General features: G+C 43.1%; 1 protein-coding gene across 2 annotated transcripts; it reads right to left on the bottom strand.

Annotated features, from left to right (window-relative positions):
- Positions 1-447: 447 nt before the first annotated feature.
- On the bottom strand, positions 448-25,571 carry LOC110532699 (activin receptor type-1B). 2 transcript variants are annotated; one of them, XM_021616794.2, is made up of 10 exons: positions 25,198-25,571; positions 6,763-7,002; positions 6,337-6,466; positions 5,965-6,077; positions 5,477-5,707; positions 3,593-3,760; positions 2,789-2,945; positions 2,534-2,658; positions 2,141-2,271; positions 448-1,951 (listed from the first exon to the last, which is right to left on the bottom strand). In XM_021616794.2, the coding sequence occupies exons 1-10, from the start codon at positions 25,259-25,261 to the stop codon at positions 1,907-1,909; spliced, it is 1,404 nt and encodes a 467-aa protein (XP_021472469.1). In that variant the 5' UTR covers positions 25,262-25,571; the 3' UTR covers positions 448-1,906. The 2 variants fall into 2 exon arrangements, with proteins under 2 accessions (XP_021472469.1, XP_021472468.1); XM_021616793.2 differs by having other exon boundaries at positions 448-1,919; positions 25,198-25,570.
- Between the last annotated feature and the right edge of the window lie 1,301 nt (positions 25,572-26,872).

Genomic DNA, 26,872 nt, shown 5'->3' on the forward strand with positions numbered 1-26,872 from the left:
ATCCACGTCGTCGGCACTCAGGGAACAGTGGGTTAATTGCCTTGCTTAGGAACAGAACAAGGTCCTGTTTCAGAGAGCCTAGTTCAAGTGTTAGCCTAATAACCATTATAATGCACAGCCAACCTATTGCCTTGTTCAATCGAAAATAAAATAAATAAAGGTAAAAAAATATATAACTAGGCAAGCCAGTTAATAACATTCTTATTTTCAATGATGGCCTAGGAACAGTGGGTTAACTGCCTGTTCGGGGCAGAACGACAGCTCTAACCACTAGGCTACCCTGCCGCCCCAATTATGGGGAGATAACTAACTATTCCAGTGTCAAAAGGAAAATAGATGGCTACAACCCAAGAAAGGACAGAGTGTTTTGCTCTGCGACAAGCTTTCCTTTGCGTTCTGCATCAGAACCACTGAAGATGTGTCGCTGAAAAATGACTACACACCCAATGAGATAAAAGATGTTTATATACAAATCAAAACAGATCCATCAGTAGTGTCTATAATAAAACAGGATTTTCATTGCTCAGTGTATTGGCCACTAGCACTACCCCCAGGTGAAAGGAGTCCATTTTGTTAGAATGAACATGTGAAAGCCAGTAGTTAACTGGGGTAGCTCCAACCTCTAACTTATCACAAATGCAGAATTAAAAATGTTATAAATCATCTGACTGGCTGAGACACTGGCTTCCTCATCACATCAAAAATCACAGTGTATTCATCAAAATATGAAATAATACAACTATTAACAAATAAATAAAACCCTTAAACATCCCTGCCAGATTTAAAACATTTAAATTAAATAAAAAACTGGACCAAATGTAAAATTAGATCCATATAGGAGTCACGTATAAGGAGGAGTGAGTCACAGACTTGGAGTGCAACATGTTTTTTGTGGATTATTCAAGTAGCAGAATGCACACTACATCGCTTTAAATAAAAACACAATGTTAAATGACAAATGTGAAATGTCCAATAGCCTGTAGTTTTTTCCAGGCTTCTGAAAACAGTATTAGAATAGCTGCAGTCTACTCTGCTGATGTATATTGGGACATGCCTAGAGAAGTGACTTTCCTGCCTTATATGGTAGGTTGGTTTCATCCTGTACAGACGGTGGGGCTGGAGGACAAAAACAGTGCTTGTGCTACTCTCCCACATGCAAAAGCAATACATTGCCATGAAAACAAACAAGTTATAACACAATACTCTGAACTTAAAAATGTGGGCATGAAGTCACATCAATGAGTTTTCAGGATGTAGCTAGTCCGTTGAAGGGAACTCTTGTTTTTAAGATAAAAACATTCTTTTTTTTTCCTGTCACTGTACAATAGTAATAATTCCTGCCTCAGAACACAAAACAAACTGAACAGGGCAGTTTGTACTGATAATAATGGTAGTATTAACAGCGGTAGTGAGGTGAAATGGGAAGGAGAGGAGGGTGGGATAACATGGTGAAGGAGAACAAAGGGAGGAAGAGGGGCAGAAGGGCATTTCTCAGTAGTTTTGGATAAAAAGTTGAGGTAGGCCTTGTCACAACTTGGAGTGGCTTTTAAACTGGCAGGATTTGGTCTGTCCTTTCTTTCCCTGTGTAGTGTCAGTCCTCTCTCTGTAGTCTAGTCCCAAATGGCACTCTAGTGCATATATAGTGCACTACTTTTGACGAGAGCTCTATAGGCCCTGGTCAAAAGTAGTGCACTACACTGGGAATAGGGTGCCCTTTGGGACACATTTCATGTCGTCTGTAGTTGTGAGTCTCCAGCGAGCTACATGGCTCTGCCGTCCGTCCCACACTGAGCTTACATCTTGATGTCCTCTTCGACACTGAGCTGAGCCAGGGTCTTCTTGATGCGTAGAGCTGTGAGGCGGGCTGCGCCGTTAGAGTACCAGCACTCCCTCATGATCTTACCCATCACACGCAGAGACTGGAGAAGAGTGAGAGGGTTCGGTCAACCAACTACATACACACACACAAAGGAAATGTCAAACGATTTGCCTTGTATGAATAAAGTACAATAAAAATAAGATTTGTTATGTTGCCACCATGTCTACATTTAAACGCTCAGTCAAACAATGTTTCTGTCCAGCAAGTCAACAAATGCGATGTTTCTGTCCAGAGGTGTTTGTATTTGTGCTCGCTCATTACCTCGTAGCTCTGCCACCAGTTGGGTACGTTAGGCCTCAGCCTCTGGTCACACACCACTTTCCTCATCTCATCTATGGAAGGGTCAGAGGGCACCAGGTCAAAGTAGGGGAGCTGGTATTCTTCATGGATACCTATAGGGGGGCAGAGCAGCAGCCAGGACACTCATGAACACATATCAGAACATCAGATCATTTGTTCATATTAATGTGGTTCCTGAGAAGTTACAGGGTGTGGCACAGAATCCCTAATGTTGAACTCATAGTGACTAGTTATTTGGGGCACTGATTTGTAGATCAGTGATTCTATGCAGTTTGTTATTTAATCAATCTCAAGCGCGTACTAACCTTCTCCAGGCGACTCCAAGAAAGACTTGAAACCCAGTCAGTATCTTACCTCCAGTGTTGCAGCGGCGTGCGATCTCCCAGTAAACCAGCCCCAGGGCGTAGATATCAGCGCACTTAAATGAGTCAAAGTGTTTCATGTTGATGGTCTCTTCCAGGACCTCTGGAGCCATATACCTGGAACAGACAGGATTGAATTAAAGTTCATTTTAAAACCAATTCAAAGATTGAAAAGGTGTGTGTGTGTGTGTGTGTGTGTGTGTGTGTGTGTGTGTGTGTGTGATGGGGCAACCAGTGGTCTCAGTACCTCTTGGTGCCAACGCGCTGGTTAGGGGCGATGTCTATAGTATCAGAGATTGACTCATGGCGTACTGCCAGCCCCAGGTCAGCAATGGCACACATGCCATTCTTCTTCACCAGAATGTTCTTAGACTTCAGATCACGGTGGGCGATGCCAGGTTTGCCTAGAGGGGAACACACACTGAGTTGGAAGACTGGAATGGAGGGAGCACACAATATTTAAACCAGGTGAATTAATGTCTGTACTGTCTATTTTGTTAAATGTTTTTAATGTCTACTACTTTGTAAACAGTCTTGTATTTTGTCTGTAATGTATTTTTAGTTGTGTGTTAGACGCCAGGAAGATTAGCTGACGCCTTGACGACAGCTAATGAGAATCCTTATAAAATTCAAAGGCAGGGCAATAGGTGCAAGCTATGGCCATGGTGAGGGGTGTAACATGTCAAGTGAAGAAAAACAATTCAAATCAGCAAAACAAATATCTGGAATACATTATATTTACATATAGCAGTTCTGGCTCGGCCAACTTCCTTACTAATATCTGGAATATTTTAACAAGAGAGGAGCTAAACCACCAATCGATCTGGTTACCTGGGCCACGTTCAGCTGCAAAACATTGCAGATAGAAATGGCATGAATAGAGCTGACATGATTCCTTGTTCTACATGTCAGAGGAATGTTTGTTGTACATAACATATTTCTATCTGAATGTTCCAAGCCTGCTGAACGCGCCCTAGTCTATGAATGTAAACACGTATGGGCTGAGTGAACGTGGATGGTCCATATAATTAAATCTCCCCGCTGTGCTAACCCTGCGTTCCAAGTATCTCCATGTGCAGGTGAGCCAGGCCGCTGGCAGCAGACAGGGACAGTTTGATCATGCCTTCGATGGTCACAGAGTAGTGGTTCAGGTAGTCAAACAGAGAGCCGTGCTCGTGGTAGTCTGACACCAGCCACAGCTGAGTCCATGTTCCGTTATCTGGCGAGGGAAGAGAAGACACAGAGACAGAAGGGAGGGAGAGAGAATTCTATGGTCAATAAACTACAGCCAGTAGGTGCGCTGTTTTGAAATGCACCTACATAACACCAGAGATACAATGCCTTCAGAACGTATTCACATGACTCAATGTTTTCCACAACACAAACAAAAATATTATTATGTTTTAAGATGCACATTCACTGAGGAGTGGCTCCTGCCTGGCAGCTCTACCATAAAGGCCTGATTGATGGAGTGTTGTTGCAGAGATGGTTGTCCTTCTGGAAGGTTCTTCCATGTCCATAGAGGAACTCTGGAGCTCTGTCAGAGTGACCATTGGGTTCTTGGTCACCTCCCTGACCAAGGCCCTTCTCTCCTGCTGGCTCAATTTGGCCAGGCAGCCAGCTTTAGGAAGAGTCTTGGTGGTTTCAAACTTCTTCCATTTAAGAATGATGGAGACCACTGTGTTCTTGAGGACCTTCAATGCTGCAGAAATGTTTTAGTACCCTTCCCCAGATCTGTGCCGACAGTCCTGTCTTGGAGCTCTACGGACAATTCCTTGGTTTTGCTCCGACATGCACTGTCAACTGTGGGACCGTATATAGATAGGTGTGTGTCTTTCCAAATCATGTCCAATCAATTGAATTTACCACAGATGGACTCCAATCAAGTTGTAGAAACATCTCAAGGATGATCAATAGAAACAGAATGCACCAGAGCTCAATATCAAGTCTCAAAGCAAAGGGTCTGAATACTTATGTAAATAAGGTATCTGGTTTTTATTTTTCTGAAAACATATACATATTTGTTTGAAACCTGAACGTCTTGCTTCAGATGAGGAAAGTCTTACCTTGCTTCAAATTTATATCCAACCATAGAAGCAATTATTTTATAATGATTTACATATACCATTGAAACCAGTAGCCTATTTTTTTCATGTTCTCTTGGTTTTCAAATCAACTTTCTTTCATTGTCCATTCGCCAAAGGCACAATCCTAGTCATATTACTAACCCATGCTAGTTGTTGCATCTTTAGATCTCCCATCTTTCTAAATTTATAATGGATATTTTAATCTCCGTCACATGAATGTGCCCTTTTAACAGTGTGTCCCCACTAATTGCATTATGGAACAAACATTTGCGCGTAGCCTGCTGCTTTGTGCACATTGCTGCGTTTATAATGTGAAGAAATAATAGTTTAGCAACATCTTAAGCCAAACGTTCTGATTAGTTGTATCAGCCTCATTGCTTCTTATGTAGCCTAGGTCCTACTGGTTGGATGAATTTGGGATCCATCATCCCACAACAGTTATTAGGCCATTTCTTTCATGCACAGAACAACAAGCTGACCAATAGAATAGGTACACTTTTCTACTATGGGGGATATTAGATTGACATAGACTAGCGATGTTGCTATTCATTACTCGTCTTGCTGGCTGAGGAAAAGGAAATGTAAACAATTATCCTAAACATCTTCAAAATGAGCATCGGAATTTTGTAAGAATCATTGAAAGTCATTGAAAATAAGAATTTGTTCTTAACTGACTTGCCTAGTTAAATAAAGGTAAAAAAATCAAATAAAATCAGGTTATGCATGCAATGCATATGGGTCCAGTACATTTATAAAATGTCTGGTAAATAAATGAATGTTGCTGGTGAAACGCCCAGTGCTACAATGGAAACCCTGCCCTATTGTGTGTGTGGTGAGAGAACGCTCACCTTTATTGTCGGCGGCAATGAATCCCAGAATGTTCTCGTGTCGCAGCATGACGGTCTGGTAGATCTCAGCCTCTCTGAACCACGACCGCTCCTCCCGGGAAGAGAAGATCTTCACTGCCACGTCTCCTCCACGCCACTTCCCCCGCCACACCTCTCCAAAGCGGCCTTTCCCTATGATCTCCTGCAAAACAATGGTCCTGGCTACGGTACGCTGCACAAACAGGGGCAGGCCTGCCGGGGGAAGCAGAGAGAAGAGCAAATAGTGGTACTCCTGGCTGATGCCGCTTGGCTTTTACCTAAATACAAACTTGTATGCATCTACTACATTCCTTATGGAGATGGCTAAAGGATATTCTTAACATTGAACAGCAATGTATACCCCTCTGCTTGCAGGAGAGGGTAGAGGATACTACTAAAAAAAATAAGCATGCTTTGCAGTTCCATATCTAGAACCTTTTATTCAAGCAGTGTAGGCTCAGTCTACTCACCAGAACCAGACCCGGAGGTGGACATGTCGTAGATGAGATCCTGCAGGGTCTTGTCCTTGGCCAGGTAGAGGTGTTCACAGGAGGGGTCCTCCACCTCCAGCCTCTGCCTGTGGCTGTACCAGAAGAGAGATTTATTGTCTCTATGGTGAGAACCTGAAATGCACCTTCTGGTCATCTCAACCCACACAGATCTGATACCAGCAGCCCTCCAGTTGCCAGGTCAGTTCCCACTCAGGGCTTGAACTAGCAACCTTCCAGCTACTGGCCCACCTCTCTAACCTCTAGGCTACCTGATGGACCACCTGTAGGGCACTCTCATCACGCAGTGCCAACCAACCTATAGGGCCCTCCCATCATGCAGTGCCAACTCACCTGTAGGCCCTTTGGTGGTGTTGGAACAGGAACACTCCCACCAGCAGCAGCATGCACAGAAGGAAGACTGGCCCTGCGATCACAGCCACAAGCTCCACTGGCCCCCAGGGGCCACCAGAGCTCACTGGAACTGGAGAGGGAGACATTGAGAAAAAGGTAGTGGTATTACTATCTTTCCGGTTTAAACTAAAACACAAAGGGAGCATCTCAATAGTCCAAAGTGGCTTCCTCTCATCACCTCTCCCTTATCTGCACTGATATGAAAGAATTGGAGGGGTAAAAGCAACATGGGGAATGTCTACAAGGGGGTGGCCTTCACCAGTCCTGTTCTCTCAAATGACTGCAGATAAAGGAGACGATGACAGGAAGTTATTCTTGTGGAATGCACATGCAATACACGGCTGGTGTAACTTCAGCTTTACTCACGCGAGGGGACCTTGAGGTCAACGCTGTTGCAGTAGTCAGTGTAGCAGCAGTGTGTGTTGAGAAGTCCCTCAGCACTCAGACAGTAGAAAGGTTGGCCAGGGGGCACAAGGCTGTCTCTGGTAATACAGATCCTTACATGCTGCTCATGCCCCTGGATGAAGGAGGTGGAGGCCATGCACGCCCCGTCCGTCTCACACTCATAACCAGACTTTGCACAGTTGGTGCAGTTACACCGCAGGGCTGGGGAAAAGAGAGAGGAAGGAGGTTAGAAAAACTGCCAATTGATGATTTTTATTTGGTCAGTAAAAACAACTGTGATTAGGATTGCAAAGTCAGACATTTCCGTTGTGGTCTGAGGAGCATCATGGAAGCTTGAATCAGAGACCAAGATAACAGACAGAGGGTAGAGGTCGACCGATCAATCGGAATGGCCGATTAATTAGGGCCGATTTCAAGTTGTCATAACAAATCGGAAAATAGGTAATTTTGGACGCCGATTTTGCCTATTTAATTAAAAAAAAAATATATATATTTTTTTTTTTAACTAGGCAAGTCAGTTAAGAACACATTCTTATTTTCAATGACGGTCTAGGAACGGTGGGTTAACTGCCTGTTCAGGGGCAGAACGACAGATTTTTACCTTATCAGCTCAGGGATTCAATCTTGCAACCTTACGGTTAACTAGTCCAACGCTCTGACTAACTGCCTCACGAGGAGCCCACCTGTTACGCGAATGCAGTAAGAAGCCAAGGTAAGTTGCTAGCTAGCATTAAACTTAATCAATCATAAATCACTAGTATATTACTAGTTTATCTAGCGTGTCCTGCGTTGCATATAATCGATGCGGTGCGCATTCGCGAAAAAGGACTCATTGCTCCAACGTGTACCTAACCATAAACATCAATGCCTTTCTTAAAATCAATACACAGAAGTATATATTTTTAAACCTGCATATTTAGCTAAAAGAAATCCAGGTTAGCAGGCAATATTAACCAGGTAAAATTGTGTCACTTCTCTTGCGTTCATTGCACGCAGAGTCAGGGTATTTGCAACAGTTCGGGCCACCTGGCTCATTGCGATCTAATTTGCCAGAATTTTACGTAATTATGACATAACATTGAAGGTTGTGCAATGTAACAGGAATATTTAGACTTAGGGATGCCACCTGTTAGATAAAATACGGAACAATTCCGTATTTCACTGAAAGAATAACGTCTTGTTTTCGAGATGAATGTTTCCGGATTCGACCATATTAATGACCTAAGGCTAGCATTTCTGTGTGTTATGTTATAATTAAGTCTATGATTTGTTAGAGCAGTCTGACTGAGCGATGGTAGGCAGCTGCAGGCTCGTAAGCATTCATTCAAACAGCACTTTCGTGTGTTTTGCCAGCAGCTCTGCTGTTTATGACTTCAAGCCTATCAACTCCCGAGATTAGGCTGGTGTAACGATGTGATGTGAAATGGCTAGCTAGTTAGCGGGGTGCACGCTAATAGCGTTTCAAACTTCATTCGCGCTGAGACTTGGAGTAGTTGTTCCCCTTGCTCTGCATGGGTAACGCTGCTTCGATGGTGGCTGTTGTCGTTGTGTTCCTGGTTCGAGCCCAGGTAGGAGCGAGGAGAGGGGCCGAAGCTATACTGTTACACTGGCAATACTAAAGTGCCTATAAGAACATCTAATAAAGGTATATGGTCAAAGGTATATGAAATACAAATGGTATAGAGAGAACTAGTCCTATAATAACTACAACCTAAAACTTCTTACCTGGGAATATTGAAGACTCGTGTTAAAAGGAACCACCAGCTTTTATATGTTCTCATGTTCTGAGCAAGGAACTTAAACATTAGCTTTCTTACATGGCACATATTGCACTTTTACTTTCTTCTCCAACACTTTGTTTTTGCATTATTTAAACCAAATTGAACAGGTTTCATTATTTATTTGAGGCTAAATGTATTTTATTGATGTATTCAGTTAAAATAAGTGTTCATTCAGTATTGTTGTAATTGTCATTATTACAAATCAATTTAAAAAATATATATTTTAAAAATCAGCATCGATTTATTTCCAGAACAGAATGAGATGAACTGTCGTTGAGCATCAACCCATAAGTGGAAAACAATTAACTATTTCCAGCAGAGGGCATCCTAAACCAACTATTAAAGAAAAACATACATACATTCCATCTAAATGGACTACCCAGGATAGTCCCAATCAGAATAGACAACACACCCAGTGGAGTGGGGTCTGTGCAGACAGCCCTGTGGCTGAAACCAGATCCACCACTGCAGATGAACCCAAAACACACAGAGGAGAGGAAGGGAGAGGACACTGTCCTGGGAGCCTACAATGTAGAATTTGAGCAACCAGGAAATGACAGCGCAATTTCTACATTGGCTGCATGACCCAATTTCCACTATATAAGACAGCAAAAAATAGACACCAGCCCGGTAGGAGAAATCAAAAAAGGTGAAAATCACAGCCAATCACAACACTGGCGGGTAGGGATGGGCGATATGGCCTAAAAAATAAAATATATATATATTTTTAAACTTATTGTTGAGATATAACACATGACCATAAGTATGTGGATGCCTGCTCGGCCAACATCTCATTCCAAAACCTTTTGCCTCATGCAGCACGACATCTCCTTCGTATAGAGCTGATCAGGCTGTTGATTGTGGCCTGTTGTCCCACTCTTCAATGGCTGTGCGAAAATTGCTGGACATTGGTGGGAACTGGAACACGGTGTCGTACACATCGATCCAGAGCATCCCAAACATGCTTAATGGGTGACATGGCTGGTGAGTATGCAGGCCATGGAAGAACAGACGTTTTCAGCTTCCAGGTATTGTGTACAGATCCTTGCAACATGGGGCCATGCATTATCATGTTGAAACATGAGGTGATGGTGGTGGATGAAAGTCACGACAATGGTTCTCAGGAACTCACAGTATCTATGTGCATTCAAATTGCCATTGATAAAATGTTAATTGGTGTTCGTAGTCCGTAACTTATACCTGCCCATTCCATAACCCCACCACCACGGGGCACTCTGTTCACAACATCAAACCCCCCGCCCACACAACGCCATACACGCTGTCTGTCTTCTGCCCGGTACAGTTGAAATCACAATTAATCCATGAAGAACACACTTCTCCAGCATGCTAGTGGCCATAGAAGGTGACCATATGCCGACAGAAGTCAGTTACGACGCCAAATTGCAGTCAGGTCAAGACTCTGGTGAGGATGAGCATGCAGATGAGCATCTTTAAGACGGTTTCTGACAAATTATTGGGTTGTGCAAACCCAGTTTCATCTGCTGTCTGGTTTTGGACTAAGCCGCAGGTGAAGAAGCCGGATGTGGAGGTCCTGGGCTGGCGTGGTTACACGTGGTCTGCGGTTGTGAGGCCGGTTAGACGTACTGCCAAATTCTCTAAAACAATGTTGGAGGCGGCTTATGGTAGAGAAATTGTCAATTCTCTGGCAACGGCTCTGGTGGATATTCCTGCAGTTAGCATGCCAATTACACACTCACCCAAAATAATAAGTGTTTTGGGCATATGGAACATTTCTGGTATGTTTTATTTCAACTCATGAAACATGGGACCAACACTTGACCTTACTCACCACATGCTAGAGAGTAGCTCTCTAATCTTTATATTTTAAGTTTAGCCAACTTGGATCTATTTGCTAGGTAAAACAGTTGAATTGTTATGAACACAGCCTTCTGTCCATCTCCAACGGTTTTAACAGCATGCTTTCCTAGCCTGTGTACTTTGTTCAGATGTTGAAGTCAAGTGGTCTTCCTTACTTCTCAGAATGACAGCGCGTTGCCAACTCCTTAAACAGCTATCCTTTATGCTTATTGCCCATTTCTAAAACTGACCAGACAGCTAGTATAACAGTCTGACTAAACTGCTGCTAGTGGTAATGGTACCACAATGTGCGACAGACTGAGCAATCATTTTCCAGAATCAATGTTTATCGACACTCCTGTTTTAGTAGTGCCTGCTCTGCACACAATATGAGGAGTTGAGACAAACCGGGTATCGTTATAAAGGTTAACCTCTATTACAGTAACATAAATGTTGCCATGTCTTTCGGTGTCCATATGACTGATTGTTGGCCCAAACCTCAAATGCAAATAGCAAGTTGAAACCGCTCGTCAGAGAGGAAGAAGTGATCTCATCTTTGATGTGAGTGGCAGGGGGAGGGGCTTGGTGTGTGGAGTGTCAATCTACCATGTAGGTTCTTAACCCTGGGCAACATGGGCCTGGGAGGCTCACAGGGATATTGGTATCAACAGTACTCTACCAATTATACATATTTTTTGTTCAGATGTTGAAATCAAGTGGCCTACCTTTTTCTCAGAATGAGAAAAAGTTGCCAATTCCTTATACAGCATCCGAACAAAACCTTTTATTCCTAATTTGTATTTTATTTTAAACTTACATAAACACAGCCATTTAAATGATGCACTATGCAGAAATCACCCCATTTCCTGGTTGCAAAAATGTGAATAGTTCACCTAATTTTAGTTGGTTACAAAACAAGCTAGTGTAGAGAATCATTGAACCATCTAAACCGCTGTGAAATATATTTTCCTTAAACAAAAATATTGTTTGAAGCTGGTGTACAAAACCAAAAGAAGCAAAAACTAAACTTAAGACCGGGAAGCATAGAAATGGTGCACACAGAACAGATCTACCGTTTCTTTGAATTCGCTTTCAATGAAGATGACAGAACTTCAATTTCTGGGCCTTTAAAATGTGATTTCCCCATTGCCCGAGGGACCTGGTTCATCCGGCCATGCACAGCCGAAGTCACAGTAAAACTCCTTGTTGTATAATTTATTTATCTCACATTGTGTTCTGACTATGAGGGGGTCCCTGCTAAATGTGCTATTACAAAAGGGGTCCCTGGTCCCAAAAAGTTTGAGTCATGAAATGTATAGTGAATTGGAGGGCAGTTAGGCTACTGCTTTCAATACTAGTGGAAAAATGGTTACATGGTCCGACATTGACAGTATTTTACAGACCGGAGTAGGGGACTTCAGTCATGTTAGTCACCTTGTCAAATAGGGTACAGATGTCAGACCTGAAATTAAGTCTCAGACAGTGTAGCCTCTCACGGACCTGTGGACATGATCACTGCTCTCACAGGAGTAGTGTAGAGTATTCCTCATCCCTCGGTACAAGTAGTTCCACCTGTCTGGGTCCTTGGCAGTTTATTTCCTCAAGCATGTTAGTTGGGCCTACTCTTAATTAGTTCCGAATGCAGACCCGGAACATGATTAGGTGGTCATTCATATTATATGTGGATTTCAAATACTAGGCCTGTCCTGAGCTCTGTCAAAATTAAACGGAAGCACTGGTTGTGGCAACAACGTTTTCTTAATTCCTTCCTTCACTGTGTTACATCCCAAATGGCACCTTATTCCGTATTTAGTGTGCTACTGGGGCTCTGGTCAAAAGGAGTGCACTACATAGGGAATAGGGTGCCATTTGGGACAGTGCATGTCTGGCAGGAACACAGCAGGAATGATGATAGGAACTTCACACTTTCTTGCAGCCAAAACAGCTCCATCTATCCTGCATTCAATTATTTATTTATTTTTAAGTCAAAGTCTAGACTGGGTTTTAATGACTGAATGTCACAGCTGCTTGCTCTAGCTAGCTGTAGACCTCACAGCTGGGGGGGGTGCTTAAGCCCCCACCCCCACCCTTATTGTCCCCTCCCATCATATCAGTTCTCCACAGAAGACAACATTTTCATTCACTCTTTATAGGACATTAGAAGTTTGCATCAAAAATAGATTTATTGTTCACAACCAACACGTTTCATCAAATGACATCATGGTATTGGATCTGTATTCTCTATCCCCAGAGCACAAGGTCTGGTGAGTGTGACCCACCCGCCACTCCGGCTGCCCCTCCCCCATTCACCCTCTCCATGCTTCCCTGCTCTTTGTTGGGCACAGGGCCAGTCCAGTCGCTCCTCGTTTCCCTCTAATCTCAGCACAAAGGACCAGTGTAAGGACACCAATTATGTGAACTGGATACAAGAGCAGAGTTCACCCAACCAACTCAAACGCCACACTGTGCCCAACTGTCCTTCCCACGGGCCATTCATATTTAGATATTAGGCCTACTCAATTCTGTTTCAAAACGGCAAGGAAATTAAATCATGAGCAAAAATGTTGTTCTCTGACAGCTCTGTTTATTTTGGGCACTGATGTGTCGTGGTAGTCCCCCCCGCCCCTCATTCTCAGTTTGAGAACATTGGTCATTTTTTCTTTCTTCAAAATCTATGTTCAAGTGTAGTATGTTACCATCTAGGTTTTTTAATTGAGCTTGGAGAAATTGTGATCTTTTCACACTTGTACAGCCGTTGTGCAGCTCAAAGTCCAGATCAGATTCAGCTTGGCTAGTTTTAAAGCCATAATTACCATAAGGACTAACTGGCCACAACCCAAGGCTCTGGTAGGCCACAGACCACACAGTGACCAGTCACTAACTACTTCTAGGAACGGCTGCTGTGCTGTGTTCAGCCATGTTGGTTTTCCTTCCTCAGCTGCTGGGGTACTGGTTTTCTGTCTATGTACCCAGAAAGCCTATCACCTCTATCTTGTCTGTGAGCTGGTCAATAGAGGTGTGTTTGAATATATTCAATTATGAGTTTCTCTCATTTTCTGAAAATATGTTCAAGATTGATCTGACATCTAAGGAATGGCCACATTGACATTCTCTGATGTATTCAAGAAGACTTCTGTTCTCCAGTCATCATAAGGATAGAGGGAGTCTAGAGGGAGTCTATGTAGCATAGCAGACTGTCCTTGTACCGAGCTCTTAGTTCAAGGCTGATCCCCTGTGTTATGGAAACCTTCCCTGAGGCTTTGAAAACTTCTGTAAACTGTGTGTGTTGTCTGGGCCAATCGCCAGGCTATAGAAGGTCTGCAGTAGCCTCTCTGCCTGGGTCTTTCTCCCGGTCATATTTAGCTAAACCATGTTCTCTATATAGCTTCAGGTTAGAAGGATGTGGCACTGGCTTGTTTTTCTCCCTTTGTCAGAGCCTGCTGCTTCACCGCTGTATAATCTGCAGGAAATGTGTGTGAACTTTATTGAACATGAACACGCGCTCCACTAGGAGTTACTTACTGGCATTTTCCCGGTCAGACCGACATACCGACATGAGATGTAGCAAGACAGACTCACTCTACTTCTTCCAGAAAAAAACAACACTGTTCCAACAACACGCATGCACACATTTAAAAACACACACCCACACCTACGCAAAACACAGCAGCTGTTTAACTGTGGGAATCGCTCCCAGGACTTGGGTGGAGTGGTTTGGCCACTTGCATGTCACCGTCACTCATCATGATGTTGCAATGTGTGTGTGGGAATGAGTAAACCTGGGAAGTGGGTTGAGTAAGACCGAGAGGAGAGGGAATACTGTAACAAACTCAGAGAAAGATTAATGGATACCAAGGAGAGATGTGTGGTGGTTACCCTTTTTAATGCAGGTTTTATATAAATTCTGTTGCTGTTGAAAGTCCAAACCTAGAGGTAGTCCTAAAGCGTGTACTGACATGGCTTGCCAGTGAGTTGGAGAGACAGAGACTAGTGCTAACAGGAGAGAGCTCAAGGGCTGTTTGAAAAGCCTCCAGAACAGGGAAAGGATTAGCAGAACGCTTCAGAGTAAATCCCCCTTTTTTTTATCCATGCGGAGGATGTAGAAGTCTGACAGCGCTAAGCCCTTTAGGGGTCTGTCTTTAGTAGGTACCAAGCCTGAATCCACCCAGTCCCACTCAGGGTTTGAATATATTCTAATGCCACAGTGACTGGGCAACTATTGTAGCCAGGTTAAAAACGGCAGGAACCCTGTATTCACCATTGAGCACAGTGTTTAGTCTTGTTTAATCAGGCTACTGCCATTGTCCTTGGATCCGTTCTTAAGGTGCCACTCTTCACTCGCATCCCAGTTTGTTCCGCCCCTAACTGACTGGGGATCAGTGTGTTGTCCCCCTCTGTGAATACCTGTCCTGCTGATATAGCGTAACAAATCTAAAAGAATTTCATTCATATCGGAATCAAGATTACTTCCTGGGTTGCAGCAACCAAAATCGGCTACTTATCTAGCTACATGTCTTTGTAAGAGTCGAGTCTGTCAGATTTGGAATATCGGTCTTAATTTGAATGTTTTAAGTGCAACATTCCGTATGTCTGTATCACAAGAAGCAGGTATATTTGTATTTTTATGAGAGTCTTAACGCCCGTCCGTCTTCTTGGTCTCCTTCTGCGGTGACACGCCCCTTTTACACCCCTCCCCCTGCCAGATCACTTCTTCCTCTCTGACGAGCAGTTTCAACTTGCTATTTGCATTTGAGGTTTGGGCCAACAATCGGTCATATGGACACCGAAAGACATGGCAACATTTATGTTACTGTAATAGAGGTTAACCTTTATAACGATACCCGGTTTGTCTCAACTCCTCATATTGTGTGCAGAGCAGGCACTACTAAAACAGGAGTGTCGATGAACATTGATTCTGGAAAATGATTGCTCAGTCTGTCGCACATTGTGGTACCATTACCACTAGCAGCAGTTTAGTCAGACTGTTATACTAGCTGTCTGGTCAGTTTTAGAAATGGGCAATAAGCATAAAGGATAGTTGTTTAAGGAGTTGGCAACGCGCTGTCATTCTGAGAAGTAAGGAAGGCCACTTGACTTCAACATCTGAACAAAAAATGTAAAATTGGTAGAGTACTATGGATACCAATATACCTGTGAGCCTCCCAGGCCCATGTTGCCCAGGGTTAAGAATATACCGTTGGAGTCGGAGGTTTACATACATTTAAAACGCAGTTTCACAATTCCTGACATTAAATCCTAGTTAAAATTCCCTGTCTTAGGTCGGTTAGAATCACCACTTTATTTTAAGAATGTGAAATGTCAGAATAATAGTAGAGATTTTTTTCAGCTTTTATTTATTTCATCACATTCCCAGTGGGTCAGAAGTTTACATACACTCAATTAGTATTTGGTAGCACTGCCTTAAAATTGCTTAACTTCACTAGGGTAGGGGGCAGCACTCTGAATTTTGGATGAAAAGCGTGCCCAAATTAAACTGCCTGCTACTCAGGCCCAGAAGATAGGATATGCATATAATTAGTAGATTTGGATAGAAAACTCTAAAGTTTCCAAAACTGTTAAAATAATGCCTGAGTATAACAGAACTGATATGGCAGGCGAAAACCAGAGGAAAATCCATCCAGGAAGTACTATTATTTTGAAAGGCAGGCTTTCAATGGAAAAACAATCTACCATACAAAGACTTAAGACCCAGTTCACCATCTCTATGGCTTCCGCTACATGTGGCCAGTCTTTAGGCATTGTTTCAGGCTTTTACTCTGAAAAATGAGGGAGATACAGCACTTTCAAGGAGTGGCCAGTGGACATCTCCATTCATCAGCCATGCGCCTGATCGGGAACACGCATTTCTGGTTTCTCCTTTCCTATTGATGAAGCTTTTGTCCGGTTGAAATATTATTGATTATTTATGACAAGAACAACTGGAGGATTGATTTTAAACATCGTGTGGCATGTTTCCACAAACTTTTATTGTACTTGGGGGAGAAAAAAAAAAACTTTGTCTGGATTTCTTTAGTGCATGCGCCTTAAGCATTTGGATTACTGGACAAAACGTGCAAACAAAAAAGGAGCTATTTGGTCATAAAGAGGGACATTATCGAACAAAAACAAACATTTGTCGTCTAACATGGAGACCTGGGAGTGCCACCAGATGAAGTTAAGTGATTCATTTTAATGCCATTTCTGACTTTGACTCTCCTTTGCTGGAAAATGGCTGTATGGGTTTCTGTGGCTAGATGCAGACTTAACATAATCGCAAAGTGTGCTTTCTCCGTAAAACCTTTTTGAAATCTGACACAGCGGTTGCCTTAAAGAGAAGTTTCTGTATTCGTATGTTTAACACTTGTATTGTTTATCAATGTGTATGATGAGTATTTCTGTAATTTGATGTGGCTCTCTGCACTTTTACTTGATGTTTGTTTGAGACAACGCGCCAATGTAAACTGAGATTTTTGGATATAAATATGAACTTTATCGAACAAAACATACATGTATTGTGTAACATGAAGTCCTATGAGTGTCATCTGATGAAGATCTAAGGTTAGTAATTCATTTTCTCCATTTCTGCTTTTTGTGACTACTCTTTGGCTGGAAAAATGGCTGTGTTTCTGTAACTAGGTACTGACCTAACAATCGTTTGGTGCTTTCGTCGTAAAGCCTTTTTGAAATCGGACACTGGTGGGATTAACAACAAGTTTCGCTTTAAAATGGTGTAAAATACTTATGTTTGAGGAATTTTAATTATGAGATTTCTGTTTTGAATTTGGCGCCCTGCAATTTCACTGGCTGTTGTCGAGGTGGGACGCTAGCGTGGTGGGACGCTAGCTAAGCTTACCACAATAAGTTGGGTGAATTTTGGCCCATTCCTCTGTAGTCGGGCTTTATGGCGGTTTTGGAGCAGTGGCTTCTTCCTTGCTGAGCAGCCTTTCAGGTTATGTCGATATAGGACTCGTTTTACTGTGGATACACATACTTTTGTACCTGTTTCCTCCAGCATCTTCACAAGGTCCTTTGCTGTTGTTCTGGGATTGATTTGCACCAAAGTTCATTCATCTCTAGGAGACAGAACGCGTCTCCTTCCTGAGCGGTATGACAGCTGCGTGGTCCCATGGTGTTTATACTTGCATACTATTGTTTGTACAGATGAACGTGGTACCTTCAGGCATTTGGATATTGCTCCCAAGGATGAACCAGACTTGGAGGTCTAAAAAACAATTCCTGAGGTCTTGGCTGATTTCTTTTGATTTTCCCATGATGTCAAGCAAAGAGGCACTGAGTTTGAAGGTAGGCCTTAAAATACCTCCACAGTATAGTGTCAATTAGCCTTTCAGAAGACTAAAGCCATGACATTTTCCAAGCTATTTAAAGGCACAGTCAACTTAGTGTATGTAAACTTCTGACCCACTGGAATTGTGATACAGTGAATTATAAGTGAAATAATCTGTCTGTAAACAATTGTTGGAAAAATGACTTGTGTCATGTAGATGTCCTCACCGACTTGCCAAAACTATGAGTTTTAATGACTCCAACCTAAGTGTATGTAAACTTCCGACTTCAACTGTACATGGTAGATGAATAGGAATTGTATTACACAATTTAAAAAACTTATTCCACAAATCCTTGGTCGAAAGTCATTGAATATGTTAGAAATGAAATGCAGTACCTCCACGGACCAGACCCCCATTTGAGAACCCCTGGACCCCAATCATTTGTTTCCTAAATAGCTTCTGAAGTTGTATAATTGTATGTTCATTTATGGAAAATCCCCAGCCCCCCAATTTACTGAAAGGTTTCTGTTTTGCAGATAAGAGGTTTTCATCCAACAGCAACAATACCAGAGCACTTATGTCCACGGGTCAATGAGAGGCCAGAATGTCTGCAGCTGTAATTAGCCATCCAGAGCTTTCTCGGTTGATGGAGGTCATTAGAGGGCCGGGTAATTAAAGGGGAAAACTACACTCATCCCCAGCGGACCCAGGCTACAACATTCACCACGCAGAGAGAAGAGGTTATTAGCCAGGTCGTTAAAGGGATAGTTCTGGATTTTGGCAATAAAGCCCAACCTGCTGGCGGCTCCGGAGACGGGCTCCAACCACCACCAACTGTATATGTGCAGGAAGGAAAATAGGTCGTGCTGCAGGCAGCACAGAGAAGGAAAATAACTGATAATTGATCACGTGGTGTAAGAATGAATGCAACAAATTGATTGAGTTTTATTGATGGACAGCCTTGTAGAACCAAAACACAGCCTACCACTGATCAACAAACATGGAAGGCTCAAGCATTCCGACAAGAGCCGTTCACAATCTAGTCCGGTTGCAGCCACAACTAGACCTCGTTTCAAAAAGGTATCAACAACTAGATTTACAGCCAACTGGCAATAGATTCACATGCAAATATATTTAAAAAATCTGTATAAAACAATATGTTTTGACTTGTTGCAAATTAAAATGCTATACGTGATGAAGTTGTGCACAAAATGGGTTTCCATCGCATTTTCAACTCTACTGATGGTTCTCTCACAAACAAATGTAGTGTTATATGGTTGTGTGATACTCTGGTATTGGCATGTGAGCTCTAGCCAACAGAGCGCAGATAAGAACAGAGCGCACATATTGCCTACATGAGATTATCAATATATCAATATTCGCACATAATCACATTTTCACCAACATTTCTCACAGGTCATTTTACCGACACAAAGCCGTGTTTAGCGTATTTTGTTTTGTCGACATTTGGAAAGTTTACTGAAAAATGTTCTGTTTCCATCAGGCCATTTTATAACCCACATGTACTTTACCCACATAAAGAGGTTGGATGTGACATGGTTAATAAATAACCAGATTTGTGTGCATAACAGTGTTCAATGGCAGCACCAATAAGACCCCTATGGTGAATAAGAATCTTGTAGAACTTTCAAGTTTAAGTTCCTCGTTCGCCAGTCCTGCGTGCTCTAGGGCATTACTGAATCAAACAAACTAAATTAGTAGAATGATCTGTTCTTTTCACTGAACAGGTTGAAAACATCAGCCAGTAAAAAGAGTCCCAACTTCCCATCACTTGTGACTCCCAGGCAGCTCTGTTCCTGTACATTCCCCTGACTCTAATCTGGTAGACAGGCATGCACATGTTGGAATCTGACTTGATGCGCTCCTTTTCATTCCCACAACATCATTAGGACATGAAACAGCACCACACCAGCAGCTGTAGAGATAGTTCAGCACCACACCGAATCATATTCTGTGTACAGTTTACAGTTCAGCCAAGGAAAAAGGGTATTTTCTTGTATTTATTAAGTCATCTCTGGTTACATGAAATCTGATTCTGAACACACAAGGCAACGACAGGCAGTGGCTACAAGAGAGGTAGCCTTGGCTGTATAATACAGCAGCAATGACAGGCAGTGGCTACAAGGGAGGTAGCCTTGGCTGTATAATACAGCAGCAATGACAGGCAGTGGCTACAAGAGAGGTAGCCTTGGCTGTATAATACAGCAGCAACGACAGGCAGTAGCTACAAGAGAGGTAGCCTTGGCTGTATAATACAGCAGCAACGACAGGCAGTAGCTACAAGAGAGGTAGCCTTGGCTGTATAATACAGCAGCAATGCAGCAGGCTAGTTGGAGCACAGAGCTTCCTTTACCGACAAGGAAACAGAACCCAGACTAGATATATGTCTATAGGTTACTGGCAGAGTGGGCAGAGGAAGGAGGCATAAGTGAGACGACAGATAAAAGTCTGAAGGGACAGCCAGGTCCACTATAGGCTTTGTGAATGTGACACACAGGAAGAGACAGCAGGAGAGACAGGAAGAGGAAGAGAAAGCAGAAGAGACAGGAAGAGAAAGCAGGAGACAGGAAGAGAAAGCAGGAGACAGGAAGAGAAAGAGAAAGCAGGAGAGACGGGAAGAGAAAGAAAGAAGGAGAGATGTGCCCTGCACTGCCTCACAGCAGTGTCTCTGGTAGAGGTCTTCTCGGGTGCAAAAAGTTGGACCCAGACAGACAATCAGACCCAGGTCCGATAAAAAAAATGTTGTTTTTTAAGAAAGGGGGGGGGGGGGGGCAATCAGACCTGAGGCTGAATGGACCTGACAGACCCCAGTTCTAGATGCTCTTCTGGTTAACCAATATAACTTTATATATAGGCAAGGCCTTCTAAGGCAATAAATTCACCTTATTAGCATAAAATAAATACATTTGGGACTAGGCAATATATCTAATTATTATTAAACATTTGTCTTTTTGGTCTCGTCTCCTTAACTCCTTCTGTGTGGTGTCTGCTTAGCTCCTTCCCACTTGTACACACAGACACCAAGCCCCTCCCCCTGCCACTCACAACAACAAAGATGAAAGATAACTGCTTGTTGTCTGAGAAAGTTTCAACTCGCTATTTACATTTGAAGTTTGTTCCAACAGAATCAGTTGATTCTCCTAACGATACCTTTTCATTTCTCTCTACTTGGCAACTCGTGCTCATTCTGAGTAATAAGCATCACCTTACCCAGGTAGCCCACTTGATTTCAACATTTAAAAGTGAACAGGCTGTTTAAACAGTTGGAGACAGACAGCAGGGTGTATTTATAACAGTTCAACTGTTCTACCTTGTTAACAAACAAATAGATCCAAGTTGGCTAGACTTTAAATATACAAACTAGCTGGCTACTCGCTAGCGGTGGGCTTGTGCTTGAGAAACTGTTTGAAAGCTGTGTTAATGCTCTATAAAGACTGCTACCAGATGTTGTTCATTATTAGTGGATGTGACTGGTTCTGGTTACAATTGTAACAAAATGGCAATTTTCATAGGCTTGAAAGCCAGATCGGTGATTGAAAAAAAAAAAAAAGAAGCTTAAACTATTTTGATAAAATAATGTAATTGGTGGGTCTTATGGTTGTTGAAGGCTTCTATTTAGCCTAGGTATACTTTTATAAGCCCTGAACTCATTAGATTATTCCTGACTGGTTGAAAAGCAGTGTATTGACCTTTAATTGTGCACCAAAGCTTAGAGAAAAACAATCGATCCACAAAAATAAGTTACGTCACAAAGGCATCATGATGACTAAGCTAATGACTGGTACGTTCAAATGATGCCATCAACATGAGATGAAACTGGCGTCCTGTGAGCCATGACGATCCTGTGAGTAAATTGAGTCACAGACCAGACCCCCAGGGCCAACAGTAGCCCAACAACTTTTAACCGCACTAGCTAGGCTACTTCTGGTACCATCTGGTTTCAGCTTTGGCATGGCATAATCCATTATGTGGTGTGAAACTGTGGCCCCAGACAGAGCCGAGTGGGCCCCTCTTCATAAAGCAACCCCAGTCCAGCTGGACAAACCCTTCATGCCCAGTCTGTCTGCTTGGCCTGAGAAACCAACCTCCTCCGCTCTCACTGGTACTAGAGGACTACATTACACTGGAGTGTGACATTTGACTAACCCAGTCAAATGGTCAACTCCGGTACATCCCAGCCGGTCCTAGATATACTTTCGCATAGAGTCTCAACCCTGTAGTCTATGCTGCTCTCACCTCTATCCATCTCACTTCAACACGGCCTATGTGAAAATACTCAAATGTGAGCAATCAAAGTGCACCATGTCCTCATCTAAAAACCATCCGGTCAAGGGAGGAATGCAATGTTGCTCTCTGCTTCTTGGAAGTTGAATGAGTCACTTAAGGTTATTGACATTGGCAGATATGGGTAACTTTCTCAGTCTCTCCATTTTAAAATGTTTTTGTCAGTGGCAAGTTGCAACGGGAAGATTGTTTATTTATCAGGATCCCCATTAGCCGATGGTGACAGCTAGTCAGTTACACATACACACAACAACTAGGTCACATGGGAAAGGGGGATACCTAGTCAGTTTTACAACTGAAATGCATCTTTGGGGTTTAACCCAACTGAATCAGAGATGCGGGGGGCTGCCATTATTGACATCCATGTCTTCAGCTCCCGGGAAAGTGGGTTAACTGCGTTGCTCATGGGAAGAACAGGTCAGGGATTCGATCCAGCAACCTTTCAGTTACTGGCCCAATGTTCTAAACACTAGGCCACTTGCCACTCAGGGGAGAGGCGTTGTGCTGTGAGGTGTTGCTTTGTTTTGTGAAACCAGGTTTGCTGTTCACTTGCACTATATGAGATGGAAGGTTCCACACACACTCATGGCTCTGTATAATACTGTATGTTTCCTTCAATTTGTTCTGGACCTGGGGACTGTGAAAGACCCCTGGTGGCATAAGTGTGTGTAAGTTGACTATGCAAACAATTTGGAATTTCCAACACAATGTTCCTTATAAAAACAAGAAGTGAAACAGTCAGCCTCGCCTCAACTCTTAACCAGGTGAGTGACACGCCTAGTATTTATATTAGCCCTCCGATTACGATGAAGAGCAAGACATGTCGCTTTGTTCTGGGCCAGCTGCAGCTTAACTAGGTATCTCTTTGTAGCACTGGACAATAATCAAGATAAAACTAGAGCCTGAATAAATAACTGAATAAATAACTTGTACCAAATACAATGCTCTTAGTTTTAGAGATGTTCAGGACCAGTTTATTACTGGCCACCCATTCCAAAACAGACTGCAACTCTTTGTTAAGGGTTTCAGTGACTTCATTAGCTGTGGTTGCTGATGTGTATATGGTTGAATCATCAGCATACATGGACACACATGCTTTGTTTAATGCCAGTGGCAGGTCATTGGTAAAAATAGAAGAGAGTGGAGGGCCTAGAGAGCTGCCTTGCAGTACACCACACTTTACATGTTTAACATTAGAGAAGCTTCCATTGAAGAATCCCTTCGGAGTTCTATTAGATAGATAGCTCTGTATTCATGATATGGCAGAGGGTGTAAAGCCATAACACAGGTTCTCAACAACAGGTTATGGTCAATAATGTCAAAGGTTGCACTGATATCTAACAGTACAGCTCACACAATTTGGCTTCCCTCCAGGCCCGAGGACAAAGACTTTCCTCTAGGCTCAAATTAAAGACATGACAGATAGGAGTGGCTATAGAGTCAGCTGCCATCGTCAGTAACTTTCCATCTAAGTTGTCAATGCCAGGAGGTTTGTCATAATTTATCAATAATCATTTCTCCACCTCTCCCACACTAACGTTACATTAGTTCAAGTGTTTTTTTTATTTTACCCCTCTTTCGTGATATCCAATTATGATCTTCTCTCATCGCTGCAACTCCCCAACGGGCTTGGAAGAGGCGAAGGTCGAGTGATGCGTCATCCGAAATAACACACGCCAAACAGCGCTTCGTAACACCTGCTCGCTTAACCCAGGAGCCAGCCGCACCAATGTGTCAGAGCAAACACCATTCAACTGACAATCATGGCAGCCTGCAGGCTCCCACCCCGCCACAAGGAGTCACTAGAGCATGATGAACCAGGTAAAGACCCCCCCCCCCCCCCCCCCCCCCCCCGCCAAACCTTCCCCTAACCCGGACGACACTGGGCCAATTGCACACCGCCCTATTGGACTCCAGGTAGCAGGCCGGTTGTGACATAGCCTTGGAATGAACCTGGGTCTGTAGTGACACCTCAAGCATGGATGCGGTGCCTTAGACTGCTGCATCACGCAGGAGGCCACAAAATTCTAACTTGCAATGTCTTTCCATATAGAGAAGAAAATATCACAGAGGAAAATAAGACACACTCCCAGCCCTTCTCTACAATGCCTCAAGTGGAACAATAATGTTCAAATGATTTTGAATCTGAAATAAACTTCACCCTCTCTCAACAGTTTAAAAAAAGTGACAGTCTGGCTTTTTCAGAAAGTTTAACACAACCAGGCAGTGTAACCAACAACACAAACACGTCTAGCTAGTAGCTATATAGACTAAAGACACCATATGCCAAATTCCCGCTGTGCGTGTGGTGGGAGGGGGCCTGGAGCCTGAAAAGACCCCCATTCGCTACATTTCCATCACAAAGAACCCAGACTTCTGTCTGGGTCGGCTGAATGGACGGCTGGTGTCGCACCACTGCCAGTCCACTTGGCTAGCGTAGTGGTGGTCACAAAACAGTAACCATTTATTTACACACACACACACAAAATAGTACCCCCTCTGAAGAATAAATTGTCTGGATTCCTGTATCCAGTTTTCTTGGTTGAAGGATATACATTATTTCAGTTGAGATAGCTATTAGAGACACATACAATCATAAAAAGCTCTAAACGCGTGACTATGGGTCTTGTTATATGCGGAAGAGCCCCCCCCCTCGAGCCTATTCTAATCACGGGCCGCCAGGCGATTGTTTAGTAAACACCAACGCATAACACCGCCGCTCACAGATAACTGTAGCGTTAACGTCAACAGAGACGTGTGGCTTCTTTTCAAGACAAACATGAAGCAATGTTGAAATGCACAGACTACATTGTTAGCCTGGTCCCTTTGTGCACACCTGGTTAGCAGACTAGCCAAGCAGCTACAGTAGCTCGAAACGGACGCAAACATGTTTTGTTAGCTAACGTTTCGTTAGCGAGCTACATCGACTCACTCACACACTAAATCACATTTTCTATTTATATAACCAGCTAAGCAAACCAGAAGCATGGATTACAGAAATACACGTGACATGTTTCACCGGCCGTGTTATTCAACGAGTTTAGCAAGTAGTACTAGCTATAATGTGTTTGCGGTTTACAAACCCTAGACAGGCAGCGCCATGATGATCGACAGGCGATGCCAGCCAAGCCATTCTCCCTCTCAAACAAACAAAACATACACGAAGACAAAAGCCAAAGGGGCCAAACATAAACCATTTCACTTACCATCACCGATGGTTACTAACCCGAACAGGACCAGTAACGTGAGAATGATTTGTTTTAAAGCCATTTCTTCAGCATTCCCATCGCATTCGGAGTGTGGTATTGTAAACACCACCGTCAGACCTAAACACACCACAAACCATACAGCCACCGCCAGAGACAGACAACCAGCCAGGCGAAGTCTTCTTCTTTGGGTTTTATGGAGAACTACAAGCAAAAAGGTGTATTGTCGCCTCCAAACGTGTGGGATGAAAATAAAAGACAAAAAGCCAGGCGAAATGATGCAGACAGCGTAGTTAATTAAATGGGTGTGTATTCGGTTTTAAAGGGGTGCGCTCTTTCTGATTCCAGCCCCTTTCTTATGGTAGACCCGACGCTAGAATGATTGGATTGTCTGTGATGCAAATTCATATTCTGACTGCTCTGAATGATTTTTGATAATTTCTACACGATTTAACAATTCGTGGTATAGGATTCAGATATATTGCCTGACTGGAATATTTGTCACATATAACTTTGGTTATTTGCCCTCATGATGAAAAAGCCACTGTGAGAAAAAAACACATTTTGGGCAAGTACCTATTAGAAGATTTAGTGAAAGATAGTTTACGCTTTAATGGGCTCCCAAGTGGCGCAGTGGTCTGAGGCACTGCATCTCAGTGTTAGAGGCTGTCACTACAGACCCTGGTTTGATTCCAGGCTGTATCACAACCGGCCATGATTGGGAGTCCCATAGGGCGGCGCACAATTGGCCCAGAGCTGTTAGGGTTTGGCCGGGGTAGGACGCCATTGTAAATAAAAATGTGTTCTTAACTGACTTGCCTAGTTAATTAAATTAAATAAACATGGTCAGGCTCATCAGGGATGCATTTGGCAGAATGTTATAGCTCTCTCTCTTGCTGCTGTGATAAACCTGGCACTTTGCTAGTGCTCTCTGTTCTGCCCTGAAGTCTAATAGTGTCTGCTTGGTCTCTACAGACAGCAGTTGTATATCTAGCCGTTATCAAGCTGTCCCAATTAATCTGCTAATTTCTTCATTCATCTGCTCATTTCTTCTAGCGTGCGCACACACACACACGTCTGCTGGTCAAATCCTCCTTCTATCAAAGCCAGCCAAGCCATTTGGAATTGGACAGGGAGGAAGACATGAGAGGGGCTCAGCTCACTCTCTCTCTCAAAAGGAGAGTGGCGCTTGGCCTTTGATACTTGAACAACCCCCTTCTACGGTGTTAAAAATAACCAGCTCTTAATCTGACTGCATGGCCAGACAGACAGACTGCGGCATGGAGCGTATTATCTCTCTGGAGTTTGGTCAACACCAGCCAGACAGATAGAGTAACACACACACCCACACAGGCTGAATAATCAATATTGTAGATGAATGGACAGATAGACTGGAATCAATTTCCGTCCACACTCACACAGTGTTCTAAGCTCATGTTGAATAGACACAGATTAACTTTGAAAACCTTTACTTGTCTTCTGTTTGTGGAAATAAAAGGAGAGCCTCCAGACGTAATAGAAACATGTGCTGGCCAAATTAGACCTGCTTCTTTCACACTTCACTAACTCCACACTTTGGCATTTTCTAACTAGGTCAAAACAGAAAATATCTGGGAGAGAAATGCCTCTCTCATTGTAACACAAAGAGATACAAACACGGTCACACACACATGTA

Source organism: Oncorhynchus mykiss, chromosome 9 (assembly GCF_013265735.2).
Source record: "Oncorhynchus mykiss isolate Arlee chromosome 9, USDA_OmykA_1.1, whole genome shotgun sequence".
In the NCBI taxonomy this organism is placed as follows: Eukaryota; Metazoa; Chordata; class Actinopteri; order Salmoniformes; family Salmonidae; genus Oncorhynchus; species Oncorhynchus mykiss.